General features: G+C 43.9%; 2 protein-coding genes across 2 annotated transcripts; one reads left to right on the top strand and one right to left on the bottom strand.

Moving 5' to 3' along the window:
* Positions 1–148: 148 nt before the first annotated feature.
* On the top strand, positions 149–7594 carry drd4a (dopamine receptor D4a). Its single transcript, XM_058074763.1, has 4 exons — positions 149–804; positions 1980–2092; positions 3372–3961; positions 6213–7594. Exons 1-4 carry the CDS (start codon positions 547–549, stop codon positions 6428–6430), a joined length of 1179 nt encoding a protein of 392 aa, XP_057930746.1. The 5' UTR covers positions 149–546; the 3' UTR covers positions 6431–7594.
* Positions 5717–15551, bottom strand: deaf1 (DEAF1 transcription factor). Its single transcript, XM_058074760.1, has 14 exons — positions 15476–15551; positions 15134–15337; positions 14348–14445; positions 14150–14276; positions 13290–13439; positions 13081–13220; positions 12930–12995; positions 12305–12349; positions 12073–12196; positions 11852–11989; positions 9410–9681; positions 9122–9220; positions 7362–7451; positions 5717–7110 (listed from the first exon to the last, which is right to left on the bottom strand). Exons 2-14 carry the CDS (start codon positions 15333–15335, stop codon positions 7018–7020), a joined length of 1644 nt encoding a protein of 547 aa, XP_057930743.1. The 5' UTR covers positions 15336–15337; positions 15476–15551; the 3' UTR covers positions 5717–7017.
* Positions 15552–15656: the final 105 nt, after the last annotated feature.

Here is a 15656-nt window from a genome sequence, read left to right as displayed (position 1 = left end):
GTGATGCAGCTGTTGGACTGGATCTGATTAGATGGTGTACCTAATGAAGTGACCGGATAAGCTGGTTATTGGTATTGTGTGACCTCTCTCTCTCTCTCTCTCTCTCGCTCACGTTGCATCTGAGCATGCGCACTCAGCACGGGTCAGAGAGTGCTGAAAGACACCGTACAGCGCAGTTTATAAGCGGCTTTAATTAGCAAATTTGGCCTCGGTGGCCTCCAGGGTGACTGCAAGTAAACACATCCGAGCAGAGAGCACTCTCAACGGGACACTTTCACGTCACACTACCTGGGGGGTGGGGTGTCCTTAAACTTTTGGATCTTCATGCCCCTCAAAATGTTCTTTTTCAACCACACCGGTGACGTTTTAAGTGCATTTTTATACTTTTTAATCACACGGTGACGTTGTAGCTGTTTTTTTTGCTTCAAGTTAGCCACCTTTACGCGTCAGGTGCGTCCCCAAGGATGAGGCACCAGCACGGCGAACACCAGCCGCCCCGTCCTTCATGAGAGGCCGGGACGGAGTAGAGGAGCCGCGGCTGTGGAGATGACGGCCAATGTGAGCGGAGCTGGAGGATCTGGAGGGTCAGTAGGAGGGTCCGCGGCTGCAGGGGGACACAACGTGGCGGCGCTGGTGTTCGGTGTCCTGCTCATCGTGGTGATCATAGGTGGGAACCTGCTGGTGTGTGTGAGTGTGTTGATGGAGAAGGCACTCAAGACCACCACCAACTACTTCATCGTCAGCCTGGCCGTGGCAGACCTAATGCTGGCTGTCCTCGTCCTGCCCCTCTTCGTCTACTCTGAGGTTAGCGTTTAAGTGGCATTTAATCATCATCATGCATGTCTTTAATTAGCATTCAATAAGAATTTGTATGTATTTCATTATAATTGATTTCTTATTTTACCTATCAGTCATTCATTATTTCATATTTACCTTTATTTAATAAATCAATATAACAGTCATTCTGTCTTTAAGAGACTCGTTTAATGATCATTTATATGTCTAACCATTGTTTAACAATCATTTACATATCTAATAACAGTGGTCTAGACATTTTTTTGTCTCAAGCTGCATATAAAAGTCATTTATTTTGATAAGATGAACTGAAAATCAATAGATAACTCTGCTTGGTTAGGTAATGTAGTCAAGATATTCAAGATATTTCATGTTTTCCATTGAAATGGCATCTGTCTATAGAATAGATGTAGGCATTTATGCTTAAAAATAAAATGTATATTTTGAAAATATCGTTATCTTTCAAGAAATAAACCAAAAAAATATCTTATGACATCAGAGGCTTTGTAGGACTTCAGCAGGTCTTGCCACCAGCTGTTTATAATTATCTGCCTTGTAGTTTCTAAGAAACTCTGATGTAAAAGTGCAATTCTGCTCCTGTTCATGAAATGTCTCTACATGCACGTATTTTGTCCACTTCCAAGAAAGAGATTTCTGCAAATCAAAACAAAACATTTTATGTGAAAACTCTCTTGACATATAAAAATGAATGTATTGGAATGTGCAGACAGGCTTTCAGATAGAACTGCTTGCCGGTAGACACACTGTATGATCTGATAAACTAATTTTTTTTGCCTTATTTTGTATAAATTTCCCTATTTTGACCCAATACTCTATCTCAGAAACTATAGCCAATCTACATTTCTGACTTTTTTTATTAGTGACTTCAACTAAGACTAACTACTTTTGTTCTGGAAGCATTTTGCTTGTAGATTAGCGTAATCAATGTGACTGGCTGCCACCATCATGTAATTTCTTGTGAGAACCTTACCCTAGTCCTCATGATCAACATGACCCTTAAAATAATGAAAACAAGTACTGTACATGTATTAATATATTCTTAAATGATTACGCAAAAGTCAACATCCAACACAATCTTTGGATCGGGTCTCGTTAGATGGTGTACCTAGTGAAGTGTCCACTGAGGGAATGAGTGTGCTCACTGGGTGTATCCTTTGTTTCAGTTCCAGGAAGGCATCTGGACACTCAGCACCAGCGTGTGTGACAGTCTGATGACCATGGACGTGATGCTGTGCACTGCCTCCATCTTTAACCTGTGTGCCATCAGCATCGACAGGTCAGTACTCGGAAAAGCAACAGGACATCATGGGAAACACAGTATGGGGTGCAGAAAGTTGTGGTGTGGTTTGTAAATGCAGTGGAAGTTCTACGGTGGAACAAAAACAGAGGCCTATTGCACAAAACTAAAGCCGGGATATCGTGGTTATCCTGGCTCAATTTATCCGTGATCTGGTTCCACGAAAGTGGAATAATAAGTTACCATGGAGATTTATTGTGTGGAGTTATCCTTTTATCTCATCCCTTATCTCAAACCATCTATTTTCTATGCTGCTTATCCTCACATGGGTCGCTTGGGTCTGCTGGAGCCTATCCCAACCGACTTTGGGCGCCAGCCAATCACAGGGCACATATAGACAAACAACCATTCACACTCACATTCATACCTATGGACAATTTGGAGTCGCCAATTAACCTAGCATGTTTTTGGAATGTGGGAGGAAACCGGAGTACCCGGAGCAGCCCAAGTGGAAAATCGAGCCTACACGCTAACCATTTGGTCACCAGCACACAGTTGTGTTCAATGTTAAAAATATTTATTATATAGCTGTCATGGAAATACAGTTAAAATGTGGCTTCCATGCCTCTTTTAGCCAAAAAGGTTCCTGACCCCTGCAGAAGAAGAAGTCTAATATCTTTGTTCGTTACATCACATTTTGAAAAAAGAGTTGCTGCCTATATTTGTATAGGTTGGTTTCGGTGCTGGACAATATCAGATATTGGTAAGAAAGCTCAGATTTGAAAATCGTTTTTACGTCCTGGTGGGTGGAGTAGGAGCAGTTCTTGCCTCTGGTAAGTTAATAAGAAACATCTACCCACCCCCCTTAGCATCTTGATTCATCAAGATGGCCGCCAAGTAAAGAGACTTGTAGAACCTCAAGGTCCTTGACTATAAACTATGTTTCTTGTTAAAAGCTGAGTGGGAGCAAAGAAAGACTCCAGTGAAGAATGCGAGCGCGAGGACGACCATGCTCATTAGTGGCGCTCAATGAGATTATGGCCAAGCTGAACGATGACTTTCCAGGCCTAAAACCATAGAAAAGCTCATCAAATCTGATGCACTTACTCAGCAAAATATGATTACATCAGAGACTGATGGCGGCCAGGACGCTAATGTGGACGAATGGGGACAATGGCAGGCTTTTTGGAACTTTAAATGAACGTAGCCATGATTTAAGGAAAGAGACAGGAAACAGATGGAGGAGGTCTGCATGGATGAGTGCTTCAGTGCTTGGCGGAGGCTAGAAGTCAACTGAGAGATGTTTGTGTTGTTGCAGGTTCATTGCCGTGCTGATCCCCCTCAACTACAACAGGAAACACGTGGATCTGCGTCAAGCTGTCCTGCTGTCAGCCACGTGGGTCCTGGCGCTGGCAGTGGCCTCACCCATCATGTTTGGCATCAATGATGTGCCGGGCCGTGACCCCAGCGAATGCAAACTGGAGAACGATGACTACGTACTATACTCGTCCGTGTGCTCCTTCTTCATCCCTTGTCCCATCATGCTCCTGCTCTACTGCGGGATGTTCCGTGGCCTGCGGCGTTGGGAAGAGGCTCGCAAGGCCAAGTTGAGGAGCAGCATCCAGGCCTGCCGCAAGCTGCAGGAGGCTGCCGCCTCACTCCCACCGCTGGCCGGGCTGCCACCACCCCTACCCCCCATTATTGAGCGGGAACTGACAGATACCCCAGACGAACCTGATGCCTTCCCGTCCTTGGAGAGGTCCCCCCACCCCACAGAGTGCAAAGATGGGCCTGTGCCCACGGTCAGCTTTGCTGAGATAAAGTTCAATCCTGACCATCACAGGAGGAAGAGAGCCAAGATCAACAGCAGGGAGAGGAAGGCCATGAAGGTGCTACCCGTCGTCGTAGGTAAGAATACAGTTTTATATTTAATGTACATCTAATCTACAGTATTATTATATTTAATGTGCCACATACACTGTACATATACTTAACATGCCTCTAATGCAGTGATTTTCAACAACTGTGCGTGCCGTGAGGAATTATTCAATATCACTTTTTTAATTAACATGTATTAATAATTTTCTGCAAATATTATGTCATTGTCGCGTGTCATTGGTGTAAAGACTGGCAGATCAATGTAATATTCGTCCGTGTGGCAACACGTAGCTGATTCCCTCGTTCCTCTAATAGACTTAGTGATGCACGTGAGAGGTAGTGGTGACATTTTGTAACATTGTTGGTTAAATTAGTATGCGGATCAAAAGGATCTGCTGTGGCGAGTCCGTAATCAGGAAAAAGCTGAAAGAAGCAAATAATGTTGGTTATTGGTGTGCCGCAAAATTTTTCCAACATAAAAAACATGCCGTGGCTCAAAAAAGGTTGAAAAACAGGCGATGCATTTGGTACCTTGGCCTTCAGTGGGCCAGTCAGACGCCATACACCGTGAGAGCCAGTATCAAAAAACAAAACAATAACAATAAATATGTGCCATGGCTGGGTTTCAAACAGTCACCCGTAGAAAGTGATAGACTGCATCATGAGCTGTTGCGATGCCGATACACTATCTGTCATAATATATAAAGTCCCATTGTATTTGAATACATACATAGTTACCAATACGCCTGAGTCAGTGACTCATTTCCATCATGTCTCGATCTGAAGTTTGATTGGTTAAAGAAACAGCCCCATCTCTAATAGTGTGTATGTGACACTAGCCAACACTCTAGGTTTTGCCCGCCCCCAAAGGTAGGTGGCTATCTGGTGGTGGGGGTTGTGTGGGGGCGGGGTTTGCTGAGTGGTAGGAGGCAGTCCCACACCTTTCATACATTCTCAATTACACATTTATGCATGTATACATGCACACATAAGAGATACCTGTGCATGAATACATATACACACTCCAAGTGCATAAGTACTTCCCCAAATAATTCACCAACTCATCCAGGATGTCATTATGCTATTGGTTTTATTAGTTATGTTGATGTTAGCAATAGGATTATAGTTATTACAATTGTGTTATTATTCTGTTCACTATCAAGGTTTAATAGTTTCATTACTACTATTACCACTAATATGTTTGACTGTTTCATTTCAATAATATCACTGTGGCTGTTGATAGTATTTTGTCCTCTCCATTATGGTCTTTTATAGTAGCTATCGTAGGCATTTGCTGGTTTGCTGTAGTCCTGTTTGTTTTTGTTCTATTATTACAATTGTTGCTATTGTTCTCGTCTCTTTGTACTGTGCCCCTTTTGTCCCCACACTCTCCCTCCTGTTTTCTTTTTTTCTCATTTTCTATCCCCTCCGACCGCTCCAGATTTGCATAACAAAACATTAAATAAAGCCAAATAATAATCCATACCACAGGGAAGGTGTAGCTTGCATTTTCCCTGGCAGAGCAAATATGTTTAGCATTGATATCAATAATACCATCTGCTTCAATGGCTGGACAGAAACAAAAAAAAACATATTGCTAATGTACCATCTTGACATTTATATTTTTATGATAGGGTCAAACTAACCAAATGACTTGAAAGTAAACAATGTAATAAAAATTAACATTAATGTACCATCTTGACATTATATTTTTATGATAATTTTTGGGGGTCAGAATTGGGTCACCTGAGGCATGTAGTGTAAATCCAGTTTCAAACCCACATGGGTCAAACCAAGTAACACCCTCATTACAGTCTACCTTGAAAGACTGGTACAGGTAGGTACTTGAACACCTCACCTCCACCTCTGATGTGTGTGGAAAGGCACTGACACATCACTGGGAAAAGGCCGGCCTATTAATAGCGTCCGACATCGGGTTCTAATGCAGAGAAGTGCTTCCCTTTAGCACGCAGCGGGTAATCCTGCAGCGCCTTAATCTGAAATCCAATTATTGTGTAAAACCAGGTCGGGCACAAGTTGGGAGTGTGAAAAGTAATGCTGGAGGAGACCTGCTTGTGAAGATCACCTGACTGGTCCCGATTAACCAGCTTTGGCCTCAATTTGAGATCACTGGATTATTGTAACTTGTTTTATGCCTTAGAGTCACATTCACTGTATGTTCAAGAACGCCATTGATTTTGGGGCTGCTCACCCAAAATCACTTCACTACCTCATCAAGAGCAGCTTGTCACCAGAGTTTATTCTTCTTCTCACCTTGCAGGCGTCTTCTTGTTCTGCTGGACGCCCTTCTTCGTCCTCCACATATTGAGAGCTCGATGCCAGGACTGCCGCGTCCCAGCGGTCGTGATGAGCGTTGTGACGTGGCTAGGCTACGTCAACAGCGCGCTCAATCCTATCATATACACAGTCTTCAACACAGAGTTCAGGAGGTTCTTCAAAAAGTTCTTACATCACTGCTGCTCCTTCCACACCAGATGAGTACGCCTGCTGACCGGGTGCGTGGACTTTTTTTTTTTTTTGGATACATGAGTGAAGATGCTTCTGCTTCGTTAAAAGCTTTATCCTGCTGCCTTCCTATGAGGATGTACTACTTTGCTACAACCTGCAAAGAAGCTTCAGTTGAAGGAACACTTCAGCAGACATGTGTCACCTTTGCTCCACAGACAGGAACTCATTTTATAATCATCTTTTCAGAATAAAAGAATTCATCAAAATGCATTTGGTTCGCTTGTTATCTGTAACTTCAATTCAGGGTCAAACTAACCAAATGACTTGAAAGTAAACAATGTAATAAAAATTAACACAGTAATTAAGAAAATAATGCTACAGCAAACTGGCAAGCCTTCAAACCAGAACACGGTACTTCACCAAACCTCCAGAGATAATAAATATGATTCAATATGAAGCTTTCCTTCATGGCCACCGGGAGCTGCTGTGATTAACCTCATTAAGTACATCTTCATATGAATACAAAGTCAGAAAGACAAACCGATCTGCGCAAGAGGACTTGCACACATTGAAGAGCCCTTTTGTGCACAAGAGGCCAGGTTCTGCCACACCTGCCCTCATTTAACTTTGTCTATGCTCATTGGCTCCTCTGCCGGAAGGGCCCCTCCCCCTCCCGACTGACAGCAGGTGTGCTGGTGATCTTTCCAGTCCTGCAAGGGAGGAAAACAAAGCAGCAATGAAGTGAAGAGACTTTACTTGTCATCACTATACACCGAATCCCTGCATATTATCTCCCTAAAGAAGCGGTTTATTGGTAGAAAACACATCTCATTCACCCTAAATCAGTATTTTGTTAAAAATATGTGATAAAGCATAAAACATGTACACTGTAACAACTATTTGCTGCTGGTCTCGGAAGATACTACTGTACTTTCATCATGAACACAAACATTTGTTTTACCTTCCTCTGGCAGAAGATGGAGCAGTAGTTGACTTTGTGGCAGCCCGCACACTCGCTCAGGGCCACGCGCCCACAGTTCACGCACATCTCCTGCAAATGAAGCATGGTGGGAAAGATGTGAAGTGTGAGAGCGATGTTGAAAGAAAAAAGTAGCTCAAACTACTAACCGCTTGACCAGTGATGGCACGTGTAGCCAACAGAAAGAATTTGGTTGTTCAAGATAGAGCTGCATATGAATGAATGATTAATCTATTATCCAAATAACCTACAACTATTTTGGTAATTGATTAATCATTCATTCATTTTCTACCGCTTTTTCCTCACAAGGGTTGCAGGGGTGCTGGAGCCTATCCCAGCTGTCTTCGGGCGAGAGGCGGGGTACACCCTGGACTGGTGGCCAGCCAATCACAGGGCACATATGGACAAACAACCATTCACACTCACATTCATACCTATGGACAATTTGGAGTCGCCAATTAACCTAGCATGTTTTTGGAATGTGGGAGGAAACCGGAGTACTCGGCGAAAACCCACGCATGCACGGGGAGAACATGCAAACTCCACACAGAGATGGCCGAGGGTGGAATTGAACCCTGGTCTCCGAGCTGTGAGGTCTGCGCGCTAACCACTTGACCGCCGTGCCGCCCGTAATTGATTAATCGTTACATTTAAAAATGTACTGTAAATGTCCTGATTTCAAATGTGGCTATTATTTGTTTTCTTAGTCATTCATGAATGCAGACCTATTATCTTTGTGTTTCAAGCAAAACAAGATAGTTACACATGTAAGCAATGAACAATTTAAAAAAGGCGAGCCTTTTTTGCCAAGCCTACCCCTAAAGTTTATTTATTAGTTATGTCTTCATTGGTGTTACACATGTAGCAGTCTGTGCCAGTGACGCGTTGATTTGCAGTAGAGTGATTGTCAGTTGATTCTCTAATTTAATTTTGCTGTCTGAGAAATTCCTCTTCCTCGACCTCTTTGCTATGATTTGGGGGAGGGAAAAGTCAATTCATGCATTCTTAAAAGGGATTGCTGCTAAAAGGCAGTAATAATTAGTTGTTGTTTTTTTTGTCTGATTCATGGATGAATTGGAAAAATAATTGACCGATTAATCGGCTAATAAAATAATCGTTAGTTGTAGCCCAAGTACAAGACAACCACAGTATACAGGCACTCACTGGTGTGGCAATGATGTAAAGCAAGCGTATCCAAAGCGCGGCCCAGTTACTACTACTACTACTAGTACTAATAATAATAATAATATCCACCCTCGGCCATCTCTGTGTGGAGTTTGCACGTTCTCCCCGTGCATGCGTGGGTTTTCTCCGGGTACTCCGGTTTCCTCCCACATTCCAAAAACATGCTAGGTTAATTGGCGACTCTAAATTGTCCATAGGTATGAATGTGAGTGTGAACGGTTGTTTGTCTATATGTGCCCTATGATTGGCTGGCGACCAGTCCAGGGTGTACCCCGCCTCTCGCCCAAAAGACAGCTGGGATAGGCTCCAGCACCCCCCGCGACCCTCGTGAGGAAAAAGCGGTAGAAAATGAATGAATGAATGAATAATCCTATTCACCTGTAGCACAATGTTGTGCCTTTGAATACACATGTATCTTTTACAAAAATGTAAAACAAAAAAAAATTCTAAAATTAAAAAAATGCACCACATCCCCTGCATCCTTAGATTTTTAAGTAAGCAGCTATTGGTCACACGCCAGTTGTGAAGGAAAATATGCTAAAGAGTGTCATACATACATTAATGATGATCTCTGTGATATCCGTGCTCCGCTTGGCTTCTGAATCGTCTGACGGCTGGAAGGAAATGTGACTCTGGAATGTCTGACTAACAGCAGGCTGAACACACACATACACACAAACACTGAGTGAGTAATAAATATATAAGGTTCCAAAGACATTAAATATAATTTCATAGTCTAATAGGCAATTCTTCCTCAAATTTCATTTTTGTGCTCAAAAGTTTTCTTTTTAAACATTTTTGTGACCCCCTCCTATTTTAGTGTTAAGGTGAACTGATCTTCTCACCTCCTTCTGGCTTCCCTGGCCTTTAACCCCAGCGGCGTCCCTTTTGGCCTGCTCTATTAACACTTTCAGCTGCTGCACATTGTTCATGAGCGTGTTGGCTATGTCCTCCAGGCCCTGCCAGGGGTTCTTCTGGCACTCGCTCAATGGTGGCCCTACCGCTGCCGCCGCCACCACGGGCCCCACCTCAAGTGCGCTGACCAGCGTGGCTGAGGGGGCAGTCACTGCCATCTTAGCCTGGGGAGACACCGTCAGGGCCGGCAAGGCTGTCAACACTGGAGAGAGAGCAAGAGAGCGAGAGTAGATCTAGGTTAGCATGTCAGCATGGTCTCCATAAGTCCACTTCCTGACCTACTTCTTCCTAACAATGTCATGGTGAAAGATTCCTTCTCAGCTGACCTGACCTGTCCATAAATAACCGGACATCAATCATCCATCAGATGGTTGAACAAAATCTGGAGAAAGATTGACGATTCCAGCTGTTTCACAAGGTTTTCTTTTTAGTTTTTTGATAGTTACAACTCTGTTTGGTTCAACATGGTGGAGAATTAAATGTCACTATGCCAACAAGATGTTACTGACATCACCCTCACTTGTTTGCTCCACTTTCAGTGATCAATATCAGCTGATTTCCGTGAAAAAGCACAGTATGCCGATACTGTGCTTTGCATTCATACCTTTGCATTTGGGGGGCGGATAGATAGGCTGTCATACTATGTGGAGAGAAATACCCGGGGGTCCTGTCGGAGCACAATCATGCTGCTCTCACATCCAAATTCTCCTTAAATCCTGATCCTCTAAGTTGGTTGAACAGTGATTTTGGAAAAAATAAGTCAAATATGTTTCTGTGTAAATGTTATGGTTCCCCTTTCATATATACAGTAGTAGGTGTCACCAGGGCTGCAAGCCTGCCTTTCATTGAGGTTTTCAGTTAATAATGTGAGAAGACTAAAAAGAAATGCATTCTGAAATTCATTCATTCATTTTCTACCGAGGGTCGCGGGAGTGCTGGAGCCTATCCCAGCTGTCTTCGGGACAGAGGCGGGGTACACCCTGGACTGGTCGCCAGCCAATCACAGGCCACATATATTGGAGTCGCCAATTAACCTAGCATGTTTTGGAATGTGGGAGGAAACCGGAGTACCCGGAGAAAACCCACGCATGCACAGGGAGAACATGCAAACTCCACACAGAGATGGCCGAGGGTGGAATTGAACCCTGGTCTCCTAGCTGTGAGCGCTGCGCGCTAACCACTCAACCGCCATGCCACCTGCATTCTGAAATGTATGTTGTAAAACAAGCATATTGGCCTTATTTGGCTTGAAATTAGTAGCTATGGGCCATTTTTATATTGTAAAAGAACAAAACAGCCAATAATACATTTACACATGTGATTGGTTTCATCATCGGTATCGGCCGATTGTACTCATGGATGATTGGTATTGATATCAACAGCACAAAACTCAGATCCTGGTTTTGATACTTTTTGATACCTAGCCTTCCTCTTTAACAGAGGTAACAGTGTTAAAATTGATTTGTGTAGAGACATGTATGGAAGATGGAATCTAGATCACCATCTGCCATCAGTACCATGACGGCACCTCATTATTCACGAGGTATCCAATGCCGCGCCGTCTCCTGAGATCTAATTACAGGTAGGTGGGAGCCAGTCAGAACTCTGCGGTTCTTCTACAGCTCCTGATGATGAATAGGCTGCAGGGGCGATGTCCCCTCTGCAGATCATTACGGAGAACAACCTATCCATCTATGGTCCCTTCCCCCAGTAGGTTCTTTTTCTTTTAGTGTAGCTCCATGAACATCAGGGTTTGTATTCACAAAGCATCCTAAGGCTAAAAATACATCTTAAAGATGTCACACTAAGAGAAATCAAAGAAGTCATTGGATTACAAATATTTTCTTAGAAGTTTTACTTGCTAAGATAAAAGTTATTCACAAAGCTTCATAGGCTTTAATGCTTTAAAGCAGCAAAATGTTAGGAATGATGAGGAGGACTCTAGAAGCCTCGGAATGGTGTGAATAGGCAAGATGGCGGAAAGACGGAGAGAAAGGTGAGCTGTTCTCCGTACGCTAAATGACAGTGATTTAATAACACACAATAATGTTTGTAGTGTTTGTGTGTCTCATCAGGAATGAGCTTATCCACCTTGCACAGTAACGCTATAACACTTCAGATGAAAGTAATCGCAACACTGCAATAACTGGTCATGGGTAAAATGCAACAATGCAGCAGTGATGACTTGGGGCTGTTGACACCCTCTGTCAGCAGAGTGACCAGTCAGACCATTGAGGTCAAGTTAGTAGAAGTTAGTAGCTTTCTGAGAGGAAGCTTTGTGACTACGGGTCCAGATTTATAAGCCACATCATTGGAGGACAAGCATGACTGCCTCCTGAAGGATTGGAGTGGATTAAAAGTGCGGATAGTACCTGCTGTATTAGTGAACACCTCACTCTGTGCTGAGGCATCTGAGATGATGGTGGCAGCTGTGGTGGCGTCGTTTGTCGGGGCACGCTCGAAGGTCAACGTGCCAGACGGGGTGATCTGCACCGTGGGGGACACCGTGACTGTGGGTTGAGCATAAACAAAGACAGCAAAAAGTTATTCTAATGACCCAATAACAGAGCGACACTGTGGTCATGTGACCCACATGTGGTTCCCGGGGTCAGTGTGATGTTTTTGCTTGTAGAAACGTCCTTTTTGGTGGGAATGGTAGGCGAATCACTCTCCTTCCTCCTTCTCTTGTAGGGGACGAAAAGGCGAACTGGACCGTTCTGAAGTGATCCCGACCGGACCAAAGCAGACCAGAGAGAGCATCAGAAAAAGTACTTAATGTTGACATGAAAGACACAGAAAACAAAAAGATGAATAAATAAATGTACCATAGTGATGGTTTCTGCTTCCAGAGACTCTCCATCCTTGGAACACTGGACACACAAACATGACGACAAATAAGTTGGCGGTCCAAGGAGAACAATATCAAGTCGAGGGGTGTCCCTATACCATATTGATAGTGACTAATAATATCGGGTTAATACCAACAAAAAAAATATTAGTATTGCATCTAAAATCTCTAATATTGGCACTCCAATACAAGCTGTCCATTCCAGACTCCTCCCCAACATTTTCCCCTTTTGGGACTAATAAGACATATCTCTCTTTCGAACAGGTCTATCCAGCAGCAGCCGGATAGAGCCCATGTAATCACAACAACAGCATGTGCTAACGTGTTAAGCTAGTAGTAAGAATGTCGGTTGTGTGTATTTTTTTTGGGAAAACTTTCCCATGGTTGGAAGTGTAATACAACCAAAGTAATTGCACATTTTACACAGGAAACTCCCAGGGGACGACAATAAGTCATTAGCTATAACACAAAAGATGACCAGCTCCGTATCAGGAATGGCCGATACTCGAGGCTACAATATCTGTAACAGATCGGAAGTGAAAAGTATCAGGACTCCCTACTCAAGTCCATTCCCAGCACAACAGACAGTCCTTGTAACTCACCAAAGATATATCGTCACAGCAGGCCGCACACGTACACGAAGCGGCATGAGGGTTCAGGATACGATCCTGATCACAGGCATACACAAACCAGAAGTTAAGACAGGACCACTCGGCTGAATGGCGGTACCAACATATACAAACATGGTGGTACCTGTATGAGGCAGAGCAGAGGTCTTCCTGCATATCTGATGCTCCTCTTCCAGTCTTTGCTGCTTGCCCGACCTGCAAGGCCCTCAAACTCTGTAGGCGTCAACCACTGATGCTCGTGTTTGACGCAGCGACCTTTACCCCCTGAGCACACAACAAGATTGTAGTGAGTGCTGTGTCTTCTGGCACAGCCCATCTTACCAAGATGGTCACCTGAGCCCAGGCGGTTCTTGTAGAGGACACCGTTGGTGTTCCGGCAGCGCACGGGCAGCTCATTGTTGTACACTGACGGATCCCAGTTATACTTGGAGGAGGAGTCTTTGTCTTGAGGAGGAGTTAGTGGGGTGGGTGGAGTTGGTGGACCTGACAATTTGAACAGGTGAAAGCATCATACAGGTCATAAATAATTTGATCCATGACTTAAAATAATGTATGCTGGAGCCTATCTCAGCTGATTTCGGGCAAGAGGCAGGGTGCACCCTGGACTGGTCGCCAGCCAACCACAGGGCAAATATAGACAAACAACCATTCACACTCACATTCATACCTATGGACAATTTGGAGTCGCTAATTAACGTAGCATGTTTTTGGAATGTGGGAGGAAACCGGAAAAACCACGCACACGGGAGAACGTGCACTGCATGGAGTCATCCATGGCATAGCCAATATGACATAGTGGAAAAAAAGCTCTCCTCCCATTCCATGTGGAAGTGGTAGGTTTTTGGCTTCTTATTTCTTACATTTGAAACTCTTTGTTAAATTTAGAATAAACAAACTGGAGGCTAACTAGTTAGTGTGCTGTTGACTGCTGACCAGTCCAGGGTGTACCCCGCCTCTCGCCTGAAGACAGCTGGGATAGGCTCCAACAACCCCGCGACCCTCGTGAGGATAAGCGATAGAAAATGAATGAATGAGTATTATTTGAGGCACAAACCTCAGCATAACGGACACTAACTTACATACTACATACTACACATACAATGTGGTACAATCCAATAACAGGGTATGAATTTTTTTCAGGTTTCCCAGAATGTGTTTGAACCCTGTTAAGAAAAAACATGAAAATGCAGCACCTGTTGAGATTGTTGAAGTGGACTTCAGGCTTGCTTCCTCCACAATGCCAGTGTCTGTGTGGACTACAATAAGAGTGGCCTTCTGACTGTTGAGACCCTCACCCAGCTGAAGGGTGGTCCTTCCGCTCTGCAACAAACACACGTATAGCATCATTTCGAGGGTGGTCATAGCGATGTGATGAATATGGTGTGGTGTACCAGGACATGTTCAGGGAGGTTTCCAGTAGCGTTCACCGTGGTGGTAAAAACGTTGTCATCTGCAGCCTGAACATCTGACACCGCAACTGTGGAAACCTCTGCACAATAACAACATTATCACTTAATACACATTCAAGAACATGTACAGTATTTACGTCACATCAAATATGTTGTAAGATGAAACAAGTATTTGCACTCTGGCATGTTTATATGAACCTACACCACAGGCAAATCTGTCCCTCCAATGACATCAGACCACCAATGAGATCACTTTCAAACTTCTGAGAGACTTTTTTTCCCCAGGATACTCCTAAAAACAACCAACTCTCGTCACATAGAGGATCTTCCCTCAGCTTTCTGAGGATGTGTCCTAATTTAAAAACAATTTAGCTACACTGCCACTCTATGAACAGTTCCGTTGATATCGCATCATTCACTTCGGTAATAACATTTGCTGTCAATGCCGATAAACTGTGTCGTGTAATGTGGAAAGAAGTGGACTTCTTCTTAGTGACTGATGATTAGGAACGTTAGCGTTGCTGCAAAGTTAAAATGCTCCAAGAAGTGAACAGAATTTGGAGACCGTTCTAAGTGAGTAGTTTACTTGTGTAAATGTTTAGGTTATGGACGTTAAGATGTCGAAGCAAAAATTATGCAAGCTACAATAATATGTTTGAACGTACATAATGTATTATACATAGTGTTTTTAAGTCGCTAGTGTAAAGATAAAATAAGACTTTTGAGTTTTAGCGCCATGGCCTGCTGCTAGCTTAAAGCCCTCCTTGCCTGCGAAAGCCGACTCGGCCTCGTCTGAGTTCGGCAAGGACTCGGCTCCCATGTCGATGTTTCCCGGTGCCGCCATCACGGTCATCGTGGCAACTTCGGCCTCCGACTCGGTATCCGAGCCCACCCGCTCCGCCGACGGCTCGTCGATGATGGGCGTTTCATGCAGCCCGAGCGCTTTCGTCGCCGACTCCGTCTCGTCCATTCCTTCGGCGAACGACAAGAGCCGAATTTAACCGAAGGGTCACGGGACGGTTAGCAATCTCCAACACGGAGAAACCTAATAACGTATAAAAACAACCATATCTTCACAAAAGAACCGACAACGAATAAAAGGCCTCTCACCGCGGTTTCTTTTTCTATAAGTCCTCACAATGAGATTCGCCGAACAAAGCCGAGTGAACACGAGCGGACCCGAAGCGACACACGAAGGCCAACAATGTGCCAATTTGTTACGTCATTTTACATGTTTCTATTCCTACATGCGGTGCAGTCATCAAAAACACTCTTTCAACTGAAATACTTA

This window comes from Doryrhamphus excisus, chromosome 6 (assembly GCF_030265055.1).
Source record: "Doryrhamphus excisus isolate RoL2022-K1 chromosome 6, RoL_Dexc_1.0, whole genome shotgun sequence".
Taxonomy (NCBI): domain Eukaryota; kingdom Metazoa; phylum Chordata; class Actinopteri; order Syngnathiformes; family Syngnathidae; genus Doryrhamphus; species Doryrhamphus excisus.
Note: the sequence above shows the minus strand (reverse complement) of the source record. Positions and strands in the feature narration are given on the sequence as shown.